This window comes from Falco cherrug, chromosome 10 (assembly GCF_023634085.1).
Source record: "Falco cherrug isolate bFalChe1 chromosome 10, bFalChe1.pri, whole genome shotgun sequence".
In the NCBI taxonomy this organism is placed as follows: Eukaryota; Metazoa; Chordata; class Aves; order Falconiformes; family Falconidae; genus Falco; species Falco cherrug.
The window spans coordinates 36,038,584-36,060,571 of NC_073706.1; the positions used below are offsets into that span (position 1 = coordinate 36,038,584).

At 41.7% G+C, this 21,988-nt stretch overlaps 1 protein-coding gene across 7 annotated transcripts in view; it reads right to left on the minus strand.

Annotated features, from left to right (window-relative positions):
- MOB2 (MOB kinase activator 2) overlaps window positions 1–21,988 on the minus strand; it is a 116,444-nt gene that overhangs the window by 37,229 nt on the left and 57,227 nt on the right. The window contains exon 1 of one of the 7 annotated variants that reach the window (XM_055722022.1): window positions 21,904–21,923. The exons of the other annotated variants lie outside the window; for them this stretch is intronic. Within the exon in view, the coding sequence (XP_055577997.1) occupies window positions 21,904–21,908 (5 nt within the window). The 5' untranslated portion in view covers window positions 21,909–21,923. Of the gene's footprint in view, window positions 1–21,903; window positions 21,924–21,988 lie in introns of those variants that run through there. 7 annotated transcript variants of the gene reach the window in all.

Genomic DNA, 21,988 nt, shown 5'->3' on the forward strand with positions numbered 1-21,988 from the left:
ACAAGTCAGTATCCTGCAACCACCACCTCTAGCTTCATCAGTAGCGTGGGGGTTCTCTTCTGCAATAAGCAGAGAAAAAAATGGTACATTATATTCTCACCTAATCCATAACATGAGAAACAATTGACTGCAGCAAGAACAGCAAAATACCTCAAAATATCAGTACAGTTCCACCAGGAACTCCAAAGAATGTATATTACATCATTTTGGAAAGGATGACCAAAATTAGAAGAACCAAGGCTTCACCAAGTATAAAAAATAAAGAAAAGAAGGAAGAGGAAAGTGACTGCTGGCTGCTGTATGTACCAAACAAAGAAATCATGATCTCAGAGGTACTGTATTTCTGGCATGCTTGTGGGTATTGTTCCAAAATCCCTTGAAGTGTCAAGTTAAGCCAGGTTCACCAAGAAGTGTGTGTGGACGGGAGCCGAGGACCCTGAACGTATTGAAGGATGCAGCAATAGCAGCAGCTCAGCAGGAGAGGCTCAACTCCACCAGCACTGAACAAGTACCTGAGAACTATGGAGAAAGGAGGGGATGGTCACATCCAGACTCCACATGGACAAGTGACATGTAAGGGGACAGAGCTGATTTTTATCACCTGCATTTTAAGCAGTCCTCCCAAGTCAGCCCACATCAAGTGGCAGAAGCCCTCTGCAAAACACACACTGGTGGGACACTTGGTTCCACAGCAGCTATTCCAGGCGAGTTTGGGGCAAGTAGATTCTGACTTAATGAACTTACATGGAGTTGGAGAGAAACATCAGATTCAGACCTCACTTGTAGCATCCCTGAAAAGTCAGCACTGTTGTAAAAGTAATTCTGATTTTAAAAATCATTCTGAATCCCAGGCAAGTTCCAAGATGACTGTATTCTGCTTAAAGTTTCCCCTACTTCACACTGAAAAGGTTCTTTGCTTTCTGCACTAAGGTGCTGTATACCATTATATAGCACCCTATTTCAGTGATGGATGAAGCAGTCCCCATACAGTACTTTTTTTTCCATAGTTCATTCCAGAACAGCAAAACATCACAATGATACAGCCTCAGGAGGCAGCGAGCTTTCCTCTTTCTAGCTTGCAACACTATATGCTTGGCACCACTATACAAAGGAACAATAAACTGGAAAATATTTGCAAATAAACAGCTCAGATCTATCACCTTCATAAAACTGTCTTCCGCATAGACAAAGTTTGCTGGAGAAAAGCCTAGGAATAACTCCAGGTGACACTGAAGCTCCGGTGACAGGCAACATCACAGAGGATGAAATGCCTTTTTTTCTTCCAGTGGGGGAGGAGGAAAGGAGAAAACACAAACAAGTAAAGATGTGCCAGCGAAGCTAATGCATTTATCATTCTGAGTGCCCAAAAGGATGTTTTTCAGCACGTGCCTCTCGCAGATTAAGCCAGAGGAAGAAGTCTTATTAAGCAGAGTACCTGCTGATGGGCTGCATGGGGTCCTCACAGCATACTGTAAAGACTGAGATGCTTAGTTTATACCATTGCAGCTGCTGTTAGTTCCTTCCCAGGGATAATACAAGTGAGAATTTCATCTCACATTTTACCATTCAGGTTCTTTTTTATCTTGCCCTAATTTTGAAGTTTAACTAGGCTGTGCTCCAGCGAAGCATCAGTGCAACACGCATTTCATACAGAAAAGCTAAAATGAAAGACTCCTGTTCTTTTCCTTCCCTCCCCCAAATATGCTGGACCTCAAGCTCCACATAAAGAGGTAAAACTTCTAAAACTTGGCTAAGAAGCTCTCCCTAGGGATTGTTTAACATACTCAGAGCTACTTGCTACATAGATACAGAACTCTCCCTGTAAGTTTTACAACACAACTACTGTTTTCACAGACTTTGGTAAATATGGCATGGAAAACAAAACCTTAATTGCAAATTGGCACAAAACTCCAGGCTGAGCGCCCAAGGTGTAATCAGCACAGGAAAGGGGGGTATCTGTGTCAGCACTGGTATTGGTCAGGACTATCTACCCTTGGGTGGGAAAGGCGTAGAAGGAAAAAGGGGAGATGCTGGGAGTGAACTTGCAGAGTTTTCCCAGGCAGATGAAGAGCCACTAAGGAAATATGTTTCCCTCCTTTTTGGTGCTAAGAATGGCTTCATCTCAGTATAGCAAATTATTTTATCTGGTAATGTCACGTTTAGATGACAGCATGAGGGAAAAACAATTCATGAAGTCAGCATGAAATTTATTCTAGGAGATTTTTCTCCAGGCATGCATTACGAAATATAACACACAGAGCTTACATTATGTAAGATTAAAAAGGGGAAACTATTAATTGTAATTCCTGGCACTTACAGAATGATCCCTTAGCTACTACTTCTGAAGAGCAGGACCACAAAATCCAGAAGTCACAAAATTAACTTGGTTCACACCCAGAGAGCAGTGCATGTCTGCATTCCACAAACTCAAAATACACATGCTGCATCCCAGCTGATTTGACTTCTTAATACCTTGCAGGCCCAGCACAGACCAGAGCGACGGGAGGCCAATAACAGCTTTTGCCACGCAAACGATGCCATAAAGTACACAAGTTAAAATCTGAAATAGTTCAGATTTGTGAAGGAGATGAACAAATTTCCAGCAGTGGTTCAGCCTTGCAAAGCTGGTGGCAGCTCAGCCCAGAGGAGGGGCCACTCCACAGCTCTGAAGTAAAACCTGTTTGGTCAGCGTGCATGTTAAAGGCAGGTACTGGAGACGGACACAGGGCTCCAGAAAGACACCAACAAGGAGTTTGTCATAGGGACTCACCTCTGCTGAAGCTAGGTGGCTGCATTTCAAACAGTCCTGCAAGTAAAAGTGGAGATCTTGCCTTTGAGCAATCCCCAAACCTAACATCCCGCTGATGAGGCGTTTTGAGCCATTTGAAAAACTTAACATACTGAAAAAGGACTGTTAAATGACACACTGGGCGGGGGGGAAACCAACCTTGACATTTTACAGGCCAATTCTTGACACTTGGTTATAGTCAAGATGTTACAAACAAGAAACCCATAATACTCCCACAGCAGCACTGTCTTGGGTCTTCACTGCACTTGCCCATCTTGCCTGTGTGAGAGCTCCACTGCCAGTGGGATATACGCTTACGTAGCCATGGCCACACAAAACTACCTAACTTAAAGTACGTTGCTTGGAATTTTCCTAAAACTTGTTACAAAAATATAGCCAGGCTTCATACTTCGATTTCCTGATAAAGAAAATGGCTTAAGTGTATTCACTTACCCATTCGATCTGAACCTCACACTTTGACAGTATAAAATCAAGCATCTCTCAAAATTCAGTGTGATCATATGATCTTGTAATCAACCCTCTCCTACAAATTCTGGACAGATTTGGACAAAAAGTAGCAAGATAATACATTTTCAGGTTAAGACTACCATACCCTTTTTTCAGGCACTGCATTAACATGCTGGTCCAGTTCAATAAGGAACTGGTAGATTTAAAAAGCTTGTAAACAAAAGATTGTTGGGTTTGCATCACATTCGTTGCTCCTAAATGACGCTTGTTCACAAGCAAGTTAAGCTAGCTGCTGAGTGAAATCATGCTAGTAGTATAAAAAAACCCCAAAACCAAACAAAAAAGAACACCTCAAACAGCACCCAAAAGAGTAAAAATCAGGGAAAACACCACTTTTCTATACAAAAATAATATAAAAGACCACCACCTGAATTATCTCAAACCATCAGAGGTTTCCTTTTTAGGCTCAGAATATTTGAATCATTTTAAAAAGCCCCTCCTGGAAGCATACACAGGTCATGAGAAGGTCTACTTAAGACAGAACTGCCTTCCAAATTATAGCTAGACTATCAGACACAAGTATTTTTATTACTGTGACATGCTTGCACCACTGTAAACGCTGGTTAAGAGGCAATCATGGATTACACCTCAAGAGAGAAACACCATAAAATGAAGGAAACTTCTATGAACCTAAATCTCATCTGATCAAGGAAAAAGAAAAGAAATGGTAGAATCAAAACTGAAGAGTCCCAGTTTAAGCCAATCACGGAGAGAGAGATACGGGTTTAAAAACACTGTTAAACACATCTGTCATTGAGTAATGCTGCAGTATATAAGGCTTTTCTGATTCTGTCTTGTTTAAAACCTCCGTTTTTCCTAGAATTTGTTCTACAGCTGGATTTACACCTTTCCCCCATAGTCCAGTGCAAGTCTTGAACAGATATTTACTTACTATGAAACAAAGAAAAGCACTGGCTGACAGAAGAGCTTTGCTGGTCTGGTTAGACAAGATTGTCATTTATCATGGTTTAGTAATGCAATAAGAAAATTAGCCTTGCCTGCTCTCAAGCACAAGAAAGTCACGCTTGAGGTACTGGGCAGAAATCGAAGGGAGGACCTTCCATCTCTACCAAGACTTGTTTGCATGAACTTTGCTAAATAAGTCTTTACCCCAATTCCACAGCCAGGAAAAAAAAGAAAGAAAAAAAGGTTACTATTATTTACGTTTTGCATGCATTGTATTGCAAATTGTTCCTAAACTACTCACTTTCAGGACTTCATCCATATCAATATGTACTGAGGCTCAGATCAATGGGTGACAATGTCACACTATGATAATTCCTACTTAGCTACTGAGAAATACCATTACCATGAGCGTGGCAAAGACATCTTTTCCAAAAGCATGATGAAAATTGCTTTGTAGCTAGGAAATGGCCTTGAAGTTGCAGCGTTACTGCAAGGATGAAGAGGTAGGCAAGTGGTGATCCAGTATGATCCAAGGAGACACAATTACTAAATACTGAGGGGTAACAGAGAAGGGAAGGATGATTCCAGACTTCTCCAAAGTCCAACTCTGCCAGTACCACCTCTGAGGTGCAAGTGAAATTGAATCCCTCTCTAAAGCAACATATATATATCAAATTTTATCTAAATTCAGTGATACACACTACCTGATGTATTTTTGTATTTTTCTAGGCTTCCTATTGGGGAAGTGAAAGAGAATATTGGAATATGCATTCATCCTGCATCTGGAGCTACTTCTGCTCTTTGAAGGTACACTGTATGTATCGAGCAAACGTACGTAAGCCTTTCTCTTTCAACATTCTGTTCTAAAAATTATTTGAAACTAGGGAAGATACATTGTGTTCCACTATGCAAATAGCAACTTCCCTGTATAATTATAGTACATTTTGCTCAGAATTGCATCATGACTAGGATACTATTAAGAGGACAAACATTTAACCACTATTCTTAGTTTGTTAGAAATTTTTTCCCACAAAAACACACACCAATCTTTTCATTGTTTTTACTTTAGTAAAGGAACAGTTATTTTTTATTTCAGTAAATGTATTTTTGTTAGTGTTACAAAACAGGTATTAAATTCTCCTTCAGCTTTCTTCACTATTATTCTTCCCTTGTCTTTACCACAGTTGCCTTAATTTTCTCTAAGACAAGATCATTAAATAGGAATAAAAAACCCTGGCATGCTGATTCCAAAATAGCCTTAAAGCTTCAGTAAAATATTCACTTCTAAATGTGAATTCAATGGAAAAGGGGCATCAAGGAGTTTCTTCCTTACGTTCTCACCAAATGGATAGGTGCACATCTGACAAAAGAAGAAACAGAATGTATTTCTAGTTCACACACATGAACCAGAAGCACTGGAACAAAACATAGCAGATGACTGAAAATATCATCTAAACTTTACAAGCTCTTCCATATGTTGTTCAGAAGTATGAACCGTGCAAAATTCTTCTGAACAGATGCAGCCTTACATCATTTTACTTGTGCACATACCTCTGTCAAAGCATCAGCCAGCGCAGGGCCCACCTGAGCAGCAGTCACATTAAAAGATGACACTGAACAGCTAAGAAACCAAGCACTCAAAAGCTAACCTTGGTATATTGGTTTGCACTCCCTATTTGAGCTTCTGATTATACTTCAGAACTCAGGTTTTAATTTCAGGATGGTAAAACACAGAATACAGATTCTGCTCCCTGTTGCTCTCCTATGTGCTCCATGCTAAATCTAAAAGAAAGTACAAACGCCGTTAAGGATCCAGTTCCAGTCTTCCCAATCCAACCAGGCTATTAGATACGCACATGAACCGATCAGCTTCAGAAAGAATTTGGTGTGTTCAAGTGCTATATTAAACTGGAAATTAAAAGGCTGGATCTTAACCTGTTTGAGAATCATGATAAATATGATGCAGCTTCCTCAGAGGGCCAGGAAGGAGAGGGGATGAAGGCATGGAATTTTAGCTCTACAGGGTAGGAGCAAATCTGAATTTTCTTCCCAATACATGCTCTACATTAATACATGGGCAACTAAATGCAAATTTTGAAAAGAATCCTTTTATCATAAAACAGTACAGCAGTTGCTTTTCATAATACAGCATCCAAAACATGTTGCTATTGCTTTTCCTGAAAGCAATAAAATATTGTTATTCCACAAATTCGGTATTACTTTGTTTGCATATGCAAGTGCTCATGCATATTTGGAACCTGACAGCAGCTATACTGCTAGCACCACTGCCTGCAGGCCTGCTGACTAGCAATTTTCGTACGAAGTATTTTCTTTCTTGCCTTTCCCTATGACCAAATTTATAAAGAAGCTGTCAAAAATCCCCCTAGCTGAAGTCGATATCCATATCCATTCACCATTTGGGTGCATGTCAAAACACAGAACAGACACAGAAGTAACGCCGCTGAGAAGTGAAGCTCTGCTATCAATGGGCCGAGCAGCGAGATGCCCCCTGGCTCGCCGCAGCCCCAAGCCCTTCTGCATACCTGATGGGGGGAAGGTCTAGGGCAGGGGGAGCGCTAAAGGAAGGCTGTTCACTCCCTACACCAAAAGAAAAGGGACAAGAAACTATGCTTCAGCGTCCGAGGAATCAGTTCAGTCCTTCAGGAAACAAGCCTCCCCAGATAAAGCTTTACCTTTTAAACAGCCAGCTGGAGAATGAATTGGCAAGGATCCAGCTGTTCGCAACACACAGGTAACGTACAGCTCCTCCTCCTCTCATGACTCTTGCTTTGTCTTCACCGGTAATGGTTTGGTGGGGGACAGTAGTTTTAAAGACAAGGCAAATACGCAACACTTATCATAGCTTGAAATTCAGAGACAAGATCTGCCAGGTAGGTACAATCAGCATTGCACACCCCTTCTTGGGGTTGAGTTCATCTGTTTTAACCTTGTAGATAAACTAAATAGTTGCGTCCCCACTATGGTTTTCATAGCTTACATACTCTTTAATTGTTTCACAATGAAAACATGCGCTTTTTTTGATCCAAGGAGATATTTTGCCTACACAAATACAGCACGCTAGCACGGCGTGGCTGCTGCCGTAGACAGAGCACTTGCTACAAAACCTGTGCCCTGCACGTGCCGTGTACGTCACCCCACACCCATGCCCCGGCACTGCCCAAGTAAAACAAGCTACACTGGTACAAGAAAAACCAACCAAAAAAACAAAACAAACAAAAAAACACACCACATTTTGCCTATAACTACACTCGACTTTCTTCCAGTGCAGGTGTACTCTCAAAAACCTTCTTCATACCCCAACCACCAACGCCAGAAGACATCTGGAGCGGAGACAACACGTACGCAGGTAACGCCCGGTTTTTCCACCAAGTGATTCACGTTTCCTCCAGCAGCACGCTGGGTTCGTACACCACAGCACCAACCCATGCCTCCCTGAAAAGCCTGATCTACTGGGATTGCACCAGTCACGGCCACCGCACGTGCAGGGAGTGATGCAGCCGCCCATCTCCTGCTCGGGAGCCCAGAGGACAGCGGCCACGGCAGGGCAGCTGCCCCTGTCACAGCCCCCCCAGGGCCCATGGGGACACGGGGGCTATCAGGTGCAGGGCACAGCAGGAGCTCCCGGAGCAGAGATGCTCAGGTACGCTATAGGTACACACACCGCAGGGACCAGAGCAGTAGGCTCTGGGGTCAGAACCAGCCTTCAGCTCCTGTCTGCCTTCCGTCTAGTTACCCCTGTAGGGAACCCAAAGCTTAATTAGCCAAAAGCACACCTTCCAGTAAGGCATCTGGTTTTAACTTGTGTATCTTACAAGAAAGATGTTATTTTGCTCAGCATTTTGTTCCAATGGCTGATCACATCCACCGTTAAAACATGCATCCTTTGAATATTTGAAATCATCTAGCTTTAACATCCATTTATGTTTCCAATTATGATTGTTATCCTGTTAGATTATAGCTTTCTTCTCCACCCCCTCCTTTTTTTAACTTCATTAGCTAGATGCTATATTTACCTCTTGACCTTCTGAGAAACTAAAAAAAATAAATTTCCCTTATGCCTCATTATTAGAAATCTTTTCTTCAGTCTTTAAATACTGCAGGTCTTTTCAGCCTTTTAATTTAGATGGGATCCAAGTGCCTACTCAAGACAATGAAAGCACAACTGATCAAAAGATCTAGAGCTATTCTTACAACCTTAATAAGGGTGAGCAAGCACACAAGACTATCTGGATCTTCATTCCCCAACAAATTAAGGACCATCGTTCATTTAATAATGTTGCAAGGTTAAAACGTTTACGTTTCTAACATTTAGAAATTCAGATAGTATTTGCATCTTAAGACAACAGAAAGAATACTAGTTCTCATTATTTGAGAACGGAAAGAAAAAGCTATAAAACCATCAATTCACTTACATTCTCCAGACAGAAGAGCTATAAATATAATATAGCTCTTGTTTTATAAATATTTAATCAGCTTAGTAACAATTATGATCACTTCATTCCACGCAGGTTGCACTACCTTTGATTAAAAAACCTCAAGGAGAAAAAAAAAAAGCTTGTTTTTCTTGTAATCCATTTTCTTCGCTTCCTTACCCACAACCATGGGGGGAAAAAGCCACAGCACTATCATCCAAGATTACCTTCTAAGAAACAAACGGAGAGCACATGGCAAAAACGTTGTGTCCTCTCCCACATAAAATTACCTCCCTACCACTGCGTTGCTTCCACTGTAATCCTTGAGTCCCCTTGAGCAAAAAGCAGTATTGATTCCAATTAAATTACCTGACCCAAGGGACTGTGTAGAAAGGAGCAAGGAAGATGATACAGCCTAAAACTTCAATGAGTGTGTCCTACCATCTGCTAATACAACCATTACTGTGAAAAGCCACTCGGATTCACTTTGCTGCCTGTTGTCTCCAGTGCCTTCCTCATCCTCACTCCTTACACTCAGAAAGAGCAAATGCCTCGTCCCATCCTCTACAAGGAACAGATTCAGGGGAGAGCAATGAAAGACCCCAAAATAAGTTGTGCCCCCTGACTCCCTCGATACCATCCTTTGTCTTGCTTTAACGATGCTACTTTTAACATCCAGAACTCAAGAGAAAATATATTCAACCCATACCTGAACTCGCTAAAAAACATGACCCACCCTCACCCTCTGCATTAACACGCTCCGTATACTCAAGGATGGTTGGGTTGCCTGGTGGACGAGAAACCCAAGGCTTAACAGATTGCCATTATGCACGTCAGAACTTGCAGACATTTCCCGGCTTCAGCGTGTCACACCTCTACTGAAAGTGAAAGCTGCAGTTTACCTTCTTTGGGGCTTCATTTACTGCCTCATTTCCAATTCCAGATAATCAACTTCTAACAAAACTGGAAAGCCCATGCTCTCTCCCCGTGCAACAAAGGAAGCCAGATTGTCCTCCTGTACTGTACGCATCTGCTTTTGTACCGCAACTGCTACTGGCAGATTGTTGCTTAAGAAAAACAGACTGGCAACGAGAAGGATCAGCAGCTTGGCATTTGTTCTACTTGTGTAACCTTTCACAAACAGCCTTGCATTTCCATCAAGGCAACGTTCATCTGCTCTGTGCAAATACAAATAGTAGCTTATCGAAAAGCTGCGATGTTGTTCAAAAATTGGCTGAACATATATAGAGAAACGAAACAACACTGACATTCAGACACTCTAGAACTTGCAAGTGAAATTTTTTAATTTCCAGTTTTTAAACAGCGCTTATGTAGTCAACAAATAAAGGTTATCAAACCCTCTCCTAACAGTGTTCTTTAATCATCTACCAGCACAAAATGCCACTAGAATGTTCTGAAATACTTTGATGGCATCTTTTGGCCACACAGCTAAGCCACTCCATCAGCCAGCTTCTTCAGAGAGGATTATTCCGATTCACTCCTCCCTGCCCAAACCAAATGGAAACTGTGCGTTTTCATAGTGTTTGTTTTCTGTCAGTTTAATCCTGTGATGCAGCTCACGACAAAGCAAATTCAGAGTCACTGGAGGTCTAAAAGAAACAACAGAAGCCCAGCTAGGGCTGGCAAGTCCCTTTCGCGGGAGGTTTGCCGCTATAGTGGCTGAGCTGTACGGTTGAACAGGCTCGTGCTAACAGCTTCACACATGCACTTGCAAAGAACAATGCCCCTGTTACACCATGTGTGTAACTACATCAGTTCCCATAAATGAGAGTGATAAGACTGTATACAGAGAAAAATTACACATAGCTCCTTGTTCCGTTGTTCCAGGCTGCCAGGACATGGTGTTAAACATTGCCGTAGGAAGTCAGAAGTGCTCCAGAACACAGGAAAAAACTTGGAGAAATAGGAAACTGACTTGACAGAGGAGAGGGGCAATCCAAGCAGAGCTGTTCAGCTCACGCATCAGCTCAAGGACCACGGTCACAGATTACCAGAAGACCATAATCTCCTCCCAGCCTTGCAGTTTTCCGACCACCCTTTGAGGGATCACTCTAAGTGATAATAATAAAGAAAATTAAGCCTGAGCATCTCAACCTTGAAGCATGTATGAAGCTTGAAGTATGTATTCTGGGCAAATAGGCAACTACTCTCCTAAGGATGAGGTGAAGCATGCTCTTAAAGAAACACTTTATTTATAAATTTTTTTTGATTCTCAGAGATGGACCTGTTTTGAAATTGCATTGCCATATTCCAATACGTACTTACAGGGGAACAGACACTGCAATTATTTTTCAGGGACATGACAATGAAAATATTTAACCTGTATTGCAATGTAGTTTGTAACACAGACACCACCTCATCATTATCGTACTTACTCACGCTACAGAGCAGATTTATTGTGATAAACTGTCCTGCGCATACAAAAGTAGAAAGTCACACTTCTTTCTTCCTATTGACAGCATCACGGCAGTGAAGTTGAAAACTTACTAACCCATCTAGCTTTCTTAATATATGTAAAATGTCAAGAGCTCAATTTATGTATTCAGTCCACTAAGTTTCTCCGGAACAGTAAGAAACTCTCCCTCCCACCAAATTCCCTCCAGAACTACTAGAGTCAGTGGGCACTGATGGACAGAGCAAAAGCAGCAAACACACACCCCGCAATTCCTTTCCGGACCAGAAGAGAGAAAAGGGAACTGATGACTCCACAGCCGCCTTCTGCAAAACCCAAGACCTGGCTTTTAGTTCTTGAACCACTTTTAGGAGAGCTGTTGTGCTTATTCATAGACCTCTCCGATACACAGTGATGCACTACTACTCGTCCTGCATGTGGGCACTGAGATGCCGCTATTGATCATGTACTGCATTACTGACCACAAAGTTCTCCCACAGCGAGCAAAAGTACGGAGTTTTTTCTCAAAAGGAGAGCATAGAGAGGAGACATCAACTCCAACATGTTTGAAGCTGCCTCTATGAAAGTAGAATTTATTTTTGTAATCTGTACCAGTGGAGTTGACTTTAAAACACAGCAGTCCCAATTTGTACTATTTTAAATCAGGATGCACACATATAAATAATGTTCAAAATTTAAGGTGGGAAAAGGCTGGAGCTACTCTTGTTCATGTAACGTGGCACAGAACCGGAGTAGCTCTCAAAAACTAAACGAACAGACTTGGTCTTGGAGAAACGTAACTGCCACACCTACACTGATAACCCTCTAAGTCAAAAGAAAAAAATAATTCTGTTCTTTTTTTTATCCTGGACGTTTTTACTGCTCCCACAAATTGATATTAGCATTGCACTTGGAACAGGCTACAATTACTCTGTGAGTGGCTTCAACACATGTTCCCTCCCTGCCACTCTGCCCTCTGTTCCTTGCAAAACTCACTCTTCATAGCTCAATAATTGTGACAAACTGATCCATGAAACTGAAAATACGGGGTTTGGGAAGCAATCCTGCAAGGAAAGGGGGCAGATACTGACAATTTTTCCAATGCTTCTAAGGTTGGGTCAAAGTGACATAATAAAACCCACACATCCAGCCCTTTCTAGCACCTCTGGGCCGGTTTGTCTCTCGTATCACGCTCTGAGGGGAAATCCCGATGAGCCAGGCTGCCAGAGCCACGCGCCGTTTCGCCAGGGGTGGGTGGAAGGAGCTCGCTGTAGGCTTCGGCCGCTTGCAGGCTCCCCTTCAGGCTGGCCACCGATGTAGGTACGCAGTCACTGCCTGGCTTTTGTTTTTCAGAACAAGGAGAAAACACATTTTTCCCCTCCCTTGTCTGGGAAACAGGAAATAGGTTCTTATAAAGGCTCTCCCACGTACAGACTGGGCAGGAAAAAGGTGGAGTTTGGCAACATGGAGATCTGTTCTTCAAGCGCAGACCAGTAATTATTCTAAGGTAAGCGACAGGATGGCTGGGCTTACTAATGTTTACTCACCCTGGTGCTGCTGCTTTCAAATGTATTTATATTTCATGCAGACTTAACCATAAATGTAAAAATTGCTTATTTTTACCCAAGTTTTTGGTTGGTTAGACCCTCGCACAGACTTTACTTTACCTTTACATACAAAGTCAACAAACTCAAAGAAATACGCCTTTTTAAATACCTGTGCAAGTTAATTAGCTCTTAAGGTCCTTATAAAGTGGCTAGACGTTTTTATCCCTATTTTATAAATGAGGCTATACTGTTTTAAGTGCAGAATATGACTCCCCAGAGCACACACAAAGTTCTACCCCTCCACTTCAGAAACCATAAGCTAGAAACAATATTGTCTTTAGCTCAGGGGAGGGTGGGGGGTGGGAATCATTAGGACAGAAAAGTATCTAGGTTTGCTAGGAATGTCAGTCAATTGATAACCATAAATCGTATGTCCGGAGGAACACATCTTCTTGTTGGTTGTACGTATTCCAAGAACGTATATTAAAAACTAGTAAAAAGGAAAGAATCGGCATGAACAGAAGGAAGGCTCTCCACTGGAAAAAAAATCCTGAGATGCTGGTTTGAAACTACCTGTGTATGAGCTACCCCCAAAAAATCCTAAAATGACTTGACTGCATCACACACTAAGTTTGGTATGTTATCCACAGAAAGCAACTAATATCCAAACTGCTTAGTACTAGAGCGCTAAACTGGGTGGGAGTCAAACTCTCTCAAAAACCATATTCCAGCCCCTGAGAAATCAAACTAGTTATTCAGGAACTGAAAGAAATGAGATTTTTTGCAGGTTTATTCCATCTTTTCACTAAAATACTTTAATTTGTACTTGTCAAGGTCAGACTGAACAGCCTTTTAGAGCTGGAAATTATTTTTTATAATCTTAAATACAGCAAGAGTCCCCAGTATATCACAAAACACAGTATTTAACCCCATAAAAAACATTTAAATATGTAGTCAACTTAGTTCCTCCTCAGAGTGTTCTATGAGCCATCAGTCATTACAAAAAAATCCCCTAACAAGCTCCATGACATCAAATTATAATGAAAAGATTGTTAAATTCCCCTCAGAAAACTGCCGTGTTACTGCATCAAGAATATACTTGTAATTAAAACTGACTGGGAAAGCAAAGACTTGTCTTTAAGAATAGCTTCAACACCTTTGAGCAAAGCAGCTGCACGACTGCCATGCAATAGAGCTCCCAAGCCACTAAAACCTGACATACATGTAAAGTCAGCATGGTGCTGTCCGTTAGGATCTTTCCTGCCAATGCACGATGCTTCGTTATCTTTAGCATCCATTGGCATTGCTGATGTTCTCTCCCACACAGAGTAAGTTAAATAACTCACATTTTCGTTTAGCTGAGGTAGCAGTACTGAGCAAAATGATGGTTCATCCTGCATCATTGGCAGGGTAGAGCTTTGGGAATGGAAGATTTAAAAAAAAAAAAATCATTAACAGGTCTTTGCTTTATTTTTTCCTTCTTAGTTGTAGAGAGGACCATAACCAAGAGTCCCCTCAATACAGGTATGAGGAAAGAAACCTCAATTTACGTCATCATCATTGTAGGTATGGTCTGACAGCAGGTAAGGGAAGAAAACAAGTTCCCATTCTATTCTAACAGAAAGCTTGAATTCACTGAAAAAAAGCTTTTAAAATGGCTATATTTAATACATTTGTTCATTATGCTTTTACAGGAATATCCCATTAAAAATCTCTAGGCCTCAGAGTATCTTAGCAGGAAGAAACAGAAATAATCTGTCCATTGCACATCAAGCTACCGATTCTGTAATTCACAGTAACCAGTATAAAAGTTTACAGTTCGTTTACTGCCCCTAATTATTATTAATGAGCTATAAACTGAGATGTTAATAGTTCTGGCATACAACAGATAAATTATATGGCTACTTTTAGTGGGCACTGCTTACCCTGCATATATACTAGCTTCATTATAAAGTAAGCCCTGACTACACTACATATTCCACAAAGCACTTGGATGGAGGGAGGTGGCATAGAAGGTGCCAAAAAAAAAAAAAAAAAAAAAAAAAAGTGAAGTGCCTGAAGTGTTTTGTTGTTCCCTGTTCTGGCCCCAGGTTGTTATTGGAACAACATCTTTGTAATACTCAAATCCCAATATGAGCATTTATCACTGCCTGAGATTCTGTGTAAGAGCAAGGACAACAGTTTTCTTGAATGTGTAGCACAACATTGTTTTAGATCAAGAGGTAAGATATTTCCAGTAAGTATATACACTATGGGGGAGGGGGGGGGGAAGAGGGAGAGAAGAATACACACACACAAGACCTGCAGCAGCACGTTCTGGAGTTCTGAATTAAATCTTTGCTTCTGGCAGAGACTAATAAAATATTTGTAAAGAGTTACTGTTAGCTGCACAAGCTATGAGAATGAGCATATATTCCTATAGGTTATTCTTTGATTTAAAAATCTCCTACCCTTTGGCAATAAACTGATCAGGCTGGCTTTAAGAGTACGCATTGAAATGAGCATCCTTCTATGTCACAGCTGGAGATTTTTGTTTCTTAACCACTTTTTCACATAAAAAGACAATACAGATTTTTCCAGCTAAAATAACATCTGGCATAAAGTAGTACAGTACTACAAAATTATTCTACACTACATGCTGCACTGATCTGAAGAACTAGCTGATCAAGAGGTTACCCCCACCCACCCAAAAAGAGATTATATTTAATGTAAATTCTTGTTTTCTGCAAGTCTTCTGCAGCATTCACCATGAGGGCGGCCCAGTTCCAAATCCATATTTGGGAACAGCTCTATTAATATAACAACAATGACTCACACTGCAAGTTCTAATGAAATCGTCTGTTTAGAAGTGTTATGTTCATAATACTTTCCCCATATAAGGCTTACAGTTTAAACCTTTATGCATACATCATTAATGAATATAAAAATGCGTAAACTCCTTTTGAATGCTCGCATATGCAAGAAAAAAAAATCCCAGAGAAAACACATTTGAGATCATAAATCTTGTGTTGCAGGACCAGTGCCACCAGAACAGTCGGGCTGAACAGAGAACAACAGTTACAAAAACAATGCCCACAGCCGCTATAAAAGTAACTCCATTCTTGAAAGTGAAGATTAACTCAAAAGATTCAGAATTACAGTTCTGGAAGTTGTTCAGTATTTTGCACCGTACTTCCATTTCCCTCTACTTGGCAACCATACTGTCACTTTCTCACGTAAGATGGACAGTAGCAGGACTGCCCAGGATACATAACTAACGCCAAAATGCGGTGGGATTGCTGCAAGTGGCAAGTTATCACCAGACGGTGACAGCGAGACCACCATCAGCCCTGCTGCTGCTTTCCAGCATTCACCACCTCTCTCCTGGAGCTTTGGATGGCTCCATACCCTCGCAGCATTCCGCCAGCAGCAGGGAAAAGGCGTCCACAACCCGTGCCAGGGACCCGCCGAGGCGCAGGGACGCAGCAGCCGTCAGGAACAGCCAGCAGCCCCTCCTGGTCCCCCCGCTTGCCGCGTGCGGGAAGAGGTGCTGGGCTGAAATCCTGTCCCCATCGTTGGCTGTGTCACCAGGCAGTAATGCGAGGGTAAATACGGGATGCAGGGGAGCGGTGTGGGAGATCTATGGGGAAGTCTTTCATATAGGAAACCTGTGCTGCTTGTGCGTGACAACGTTGCCACGTTTGGGCTGTCCTCAGAGCAGGCAGAAGGTCCCCAGATTGCGGTCTACATCCACACACTGCAGTAGCCCTCCCCTTACAAAACAAGGGGCATTGTAATGACACTCGAGGAGCCACCTCACTCTGGCTGAAGCGGACTGAAAGGAAACCAGTCAGCTTCAGCAGGCAGAGGAGCAAACCCATAACCAAGCCACACCTGAGCACAGCCGGCGGCAGCTGAGCAAGCGCCAGGATCACCTGGAGTCAGGCAGAGTTCGCTCAGCAGCGCTGGCCCGGCACCTCAGCTTACGTTTTTTGACACCATAAAGCATTCTAAAGAAGACTCTGCAAAAAATGGATTCCCAATCCAACAAAAACTGAAGTGGATAATCTATATTTTTGGCCTTAATCTGATAAATCTGGGCTGTGCTTTCCAAGGATAACAGTCTGTACTGCTACCCTTAGATTTTCCCTTTTTTCATGACAAACTGTGGTGATTTGGGAGGACTGTAAAGCAGTTCAAGCAGCTGCTTCTCCTCAGATAAGATATTTGGGTGTTCGCAGTACTTATGTCTGCCAGAGGAGCTATTTCAATGGGCTTTCATGAGCTGTTTAATGCTATTTTTCCTGTAGTTGCAACGATACTGAATAAAAAAAAAAGCCTTCTGAAGCAGCTTATTATGCTCTTTCCGATTTCTGCTTTTTTGGGCAAAACAAACATAAGACACTACTTTTTCTCCTTGGCTTGCTTTGCGTCAGCAGAAGATGGAAACACAAAAGAAAAATAATTTATTTTTCAATTTCAGTGCTTGGCTCAAGATCCAGTCATTAGTTTAAAGCAGCGACTTGGAGCAGAGGAAACAGATCTTGGGGCCAGCAATATTTTATCAGTCAGCTGAACGTCCATTAATCTTTAAGATATTCTTAAGTATTTTGTCCCTGTCCAACTTGAATTTGTTTCAAGGGATCGGTTACTTCTGCCTTTGATTATATATAATCACTTTCATGTACACATAGTCCTGAAATGAATGCAGGAAAAAAAAGTCTCCATGCAGAGCAGAACTCAAAGAGCATTTTCAGAAGGGCCCAGGGCAGCACTGGGAAGGGAGATGTCAAACTGCTTGAATTCTCAGCTGGAACACCAACAACACAAGCTTAACACAAACTTTTCAAAATTTGAGCAAGTGCCCCGAGCAGCGAGCTGCAAACCCTGCATGCTCAAAGCTCTCACCCCTGCCAGACTTCTGCACACGTGACACAGCCACGCTCCGGTGGCCCTTAGCGTCCCAGGAAAACATGCCACAGCAACTGTTAAGCAGTGCAGAATCACACACAGTAATGATGAGAAGGTAAAACTGATTTGATTAACATTTAAACATTTTACTTTGTGCTACATATTTGTTTCAACAAATAAGCTCTTGTTGATGCTGTTCAGTTTCCATCCCCCTGCGTTTGGGATGGCCACTATGCAGGAGTTGCAGAGACCATTGCTTAGTTTTAAACAGTGATCTTCAAGACAGTTGTTGAGTTTCTAAACATGCACTGATTTAGAAAATATTGTAGACCAAGCACACACTGCATGGCCTTGTCAAAACTGCAGTGCTAAGCAGAAGAGAATGATGAGGCACCATACGGGCTCACTGACCAGGGCCATCCGAAATCCCAATTTGGGTGCAGTTTTACCTAGCAGACTGTTTATCAGTATATCCTATGGTATCTGAAGCAAGGTCAGCAAGTTGCCAGCTGTCCAAAGGAGCTCTTCAGCTCTATAACTGCACAATCTACTTAACACTGCAGCAAAGCTTTCCTACAGTGGGCATGGCCATCGTGAAGGCAAAACAGCATGGGCACGGGTCCGTTTGCGCTACTACAGAGGTTACAGGAGTCTGTAAGCCTGTATACTATGATTCTAAAAGGCACAGGAAGCTTAGACCACACCACCAAAGTTCAAGCTGCGTATTTGTTTTGGGTGTGTTTGAGGTCACATCTTGCGAAATGCACGCTTGGATTTACACCCTTCCTTGAACTTAAGTCATCAGGAGAAAAAGAGGAAATAGATGTGTAATAAACAGTATTTGTTATCTGACACCTTACCAGTATGCAAAGACTTATACTAACAGTAATTCCAAATACTAAAGGGACATGGGAAGACAAAAAAAAAAAAAAAAAAGCATTTGCAAAGAGGAAAAAAAAAGTGATGCTAAAATTATTGCAGTGCCAGTGCATTTTTCACCATCAATAAACAAAGCACCAACTGAATAAAGGGATCTCCCCCAAGTTAAGATGACCTTCGAAACAGATCATTGCTAAAAAGAAACTCTGCAATGCAAGGACATATAATCAGCACACTGCAGGTTAGCATATAACAGCAAAGCTGACTTAATGTTGTCAAAGAGATGCTGGCAAGATTTCTACCTCAGGCTCAGCAAGTTAAGGGAGGTCTCCTAACTCAGTGTCCTCCGATGAATCTCAGCACCAAATACCCCTGTCTCCACTAACGTGTAATCATTACCCGCTTCAGAAAGCAAGAACAAACATGCCCACATCCAGCAAGACCCACTCAAAGAAAACCTATAAATCACAGTTTCCAAGTGAACTTTTGGATTTCAGTTGCTCCCAGTTTATATGTGTACAGTTCTTGCATAGTGTAGCTGTGGCACAACAGAACAGGCAAAAGTCCAAGCAGGGGGAGCTTCTTACCGGTATTGGGTTTGAAAATGTTTTCCAGTATCTTAGCTCCCCTTGCAGTCTTCCCCTTTATGAGTTTCCAAGTGTAGTCAGAGCCTGACCAGATCATACACAACAAAAAAAACCAATTATTGTGATGACTCTTGCTACAGTTCCTTGTTGACAAGCAAAATGAAAAGCAAGAATCAAGCTTTTCTGGACCAAATACCTGCAGTTTCGGGGAGTACCTTATGAAACCAGAGACAGAACTATTAAAAGGAAAAGTGAGCATCTTTATGCAAAAGATGTAAGAGTCTTCACGTAACCCCTGTATCCTAGAGACTGGGCTTCTCCAATCACCCTTTTTGGTTGCCTCATCCAAGATATCAGCATCACCTGCAACAAAAACACCATCTAGAGCTTGATAAAATCAATCTGTGAGAACATAATGAGGTAGGCATGGTTTATTTACTTTAAGAACATCTGGATACAGTACCTAAGGAGAAGTTACACTTTCATTTCAAAAATTGAGGGTTCAAACAGAGTTCTTGTTCTCCCTCATGAACACTTAAGTTACACCCCCTAAAGTGAACTTACTGCAAGTTCAGTAGCTCCAGTTCACAAAATAAGATTCAATACAGAAGGAAGGTGCAAACAAAGTGACCTTTGACGTAAAGAGTTCCCTGCTGTTGCTCTTGATGCACAACAACTAAGCTTTAATACTATTAAACATTTAGCATAACACCACCTTGTCTGATTGGGAGTATACTCAGAAACTTTACCACCATACTCTGCAATTCCATCTCTGAACATGCTGATGAGTTTGAGGTACTCACGTTTGGCTGTACAAACCACCCAGGTCCCCCCCGCCCTTTTTTCCTTTAATCAGAGAAGCACACAGTTTTCATGCACTAGGCTGTGAAGAGTAATCCCATGGTGGCTATGGCCCTGTCATGTGCAGGTACCTGCTGCAGCAGCATTTGTCTTTGCCCTACAACATTCCACCCCAACGAGCTCCCCTCTCCTGAAGTGACCTGCGCAACAGGGAGCCGCTCCACCTGGCAAGTGGAACACGCTGTCCCAAACAAAAATCCCTAAAGATCAAAACAAGCCTTTCTGCTGACATGCCAAAAGTTTAGGCTAAACAGGAAAACATACTTGAAGCTCTTTTTCCATTGCCTTGCATTATTAAACCATCTAGGCAAGAGATAAACATAAAAGGAATTTCTTTAATTAGATAAATTCACTCCTCGGCATCTGTTGTTTAATAGAGCGAAGCACATCAGCATGTTAGAATCAGATAATATTGGAGTCTCCCACAAACTCACAGTTGAAGCTTCTTCTTCATGCAAGCAATTGGGTGCCGCTGGTTTTAATCACTGTAATACAACACTTCCAGTTAAATGCTCGCCGTAAAATGTCATGCCAGGTATGCACTGGGCCACAACAAGTGAAATTCCTTAAAATGATTATGCAGCATCTTGCAAGTTAGAACAAGGCAGAACAGATGCACAGGGTGATCTTGCACAACTTATTTCCCTGAAGTTCTATACCATGTATTCATTTTTAATAAACCTCAAATCAATTAAAGATTGTGCTTCCCATAACTAAAACCTAAACGATTCCTTTAGCATAAGCAGTATCTATTACATTTTACATTTCAACATCAATGGGCTCTCTAAATTAAAACAATCTCTCGAAGGGTTAAAAAACCTCTGCAAAAAAAACAAGTTAATGCTAATATACTCTTAACCTCTATCTGGTACAAACTAAATCCCATCGAGTGACAAACTCATCTTACAGCTTAAAACCAAATACTCTTAAGATAGTAACTTTCAATTATGTTTGATTTTGTAAGCAGTCAGATAATGGCATTTTTATTACAGTTATTTAAATAGTTAAGGATAAGCCAGGAAGATGTTAGCATCCATGCAAAGGACCCTTCTACGTGGCATTGTGCAAGCCAGGGCAGGCAAAAAGCAGTGCAGACCAGCTGAACAACACTGCCGAAGTTTCTCCTGTCTGATCTGCTTGTGCTGCCATCTGCCATCCGAGCGCACAGCGGACCGTGAGTTTCAAGCAACTGGGCAGTGCTGGGCTGGTCTGCACACCTGTACTCCGAAATACATCTGGGCTTTGCAGGAACGCAGCACTAAGCCGACCGCACCGTGAAGCACTATCACAATGCTTACTCATTACAGAAGGTTAAAAGTAGCAGCAGCAAAGCAGAACGACACTCCAAGGCTAACAACTTTCTTCATTTGTCAAGTCACCTGCCAGGTACTAATGAACAGTTGACACGACACCACGGATGTACAGGTCTTCTTCAGTCAGGTATGCTGTGCTGAGAAACAAACCTTACACATCATATGAAGGCATGCGATAATCTGCCTTAGTAAAAATTAAATGCAATTATTAAAAAAAATACTTTCACCTGAAAATTGTCTATTTTCAATTATTACAAAAAGATTCCTTAAACAAGGAATATCTAGTTGGTTATCTTCTTTCCAGTAATGGTATATTCTCTGTTACTGAGAGGATTTAGGGACAGAGGGGGGGAAAATAAATCAGTACAGTAACTCAGAGTGGTTTTAGGCACTTGAAACTACTTAGACTGAATAAATTTAAAGTAATTTGTATTCCTCTCAGGGAGCATCACATTTAATGATTGCAGCTCTTGCTCATATCAAAAGCCAGCCTGCTTGCTGGCAAATGCTTAAAATAATGACCACAGCCATCTCTTCGGGAATCACACCGTTCCTAATGCTTTGGTGGTTTTACTGAACAGATCCACCTTACTTCAACACACAGACAACTCTTAACTTGTCCCCACCAAATGCACATGCTTTAGAAGTAAATCTAATAAAAAAAAAATCAGTAAAAAGCAAGCTAAATAAGCTGCATATTTTACATGCTGTGATCCTCTGCTCTTTCAGACAAAAGACTTGGTCATTATTTCACATACCCCATCACTAGGAAGAAAACCAAAGGCTTCCGTTTTCATGTGGTTTTAACGATGAAGATTCAAAAGAGGATGCAGGCTCTTTCTT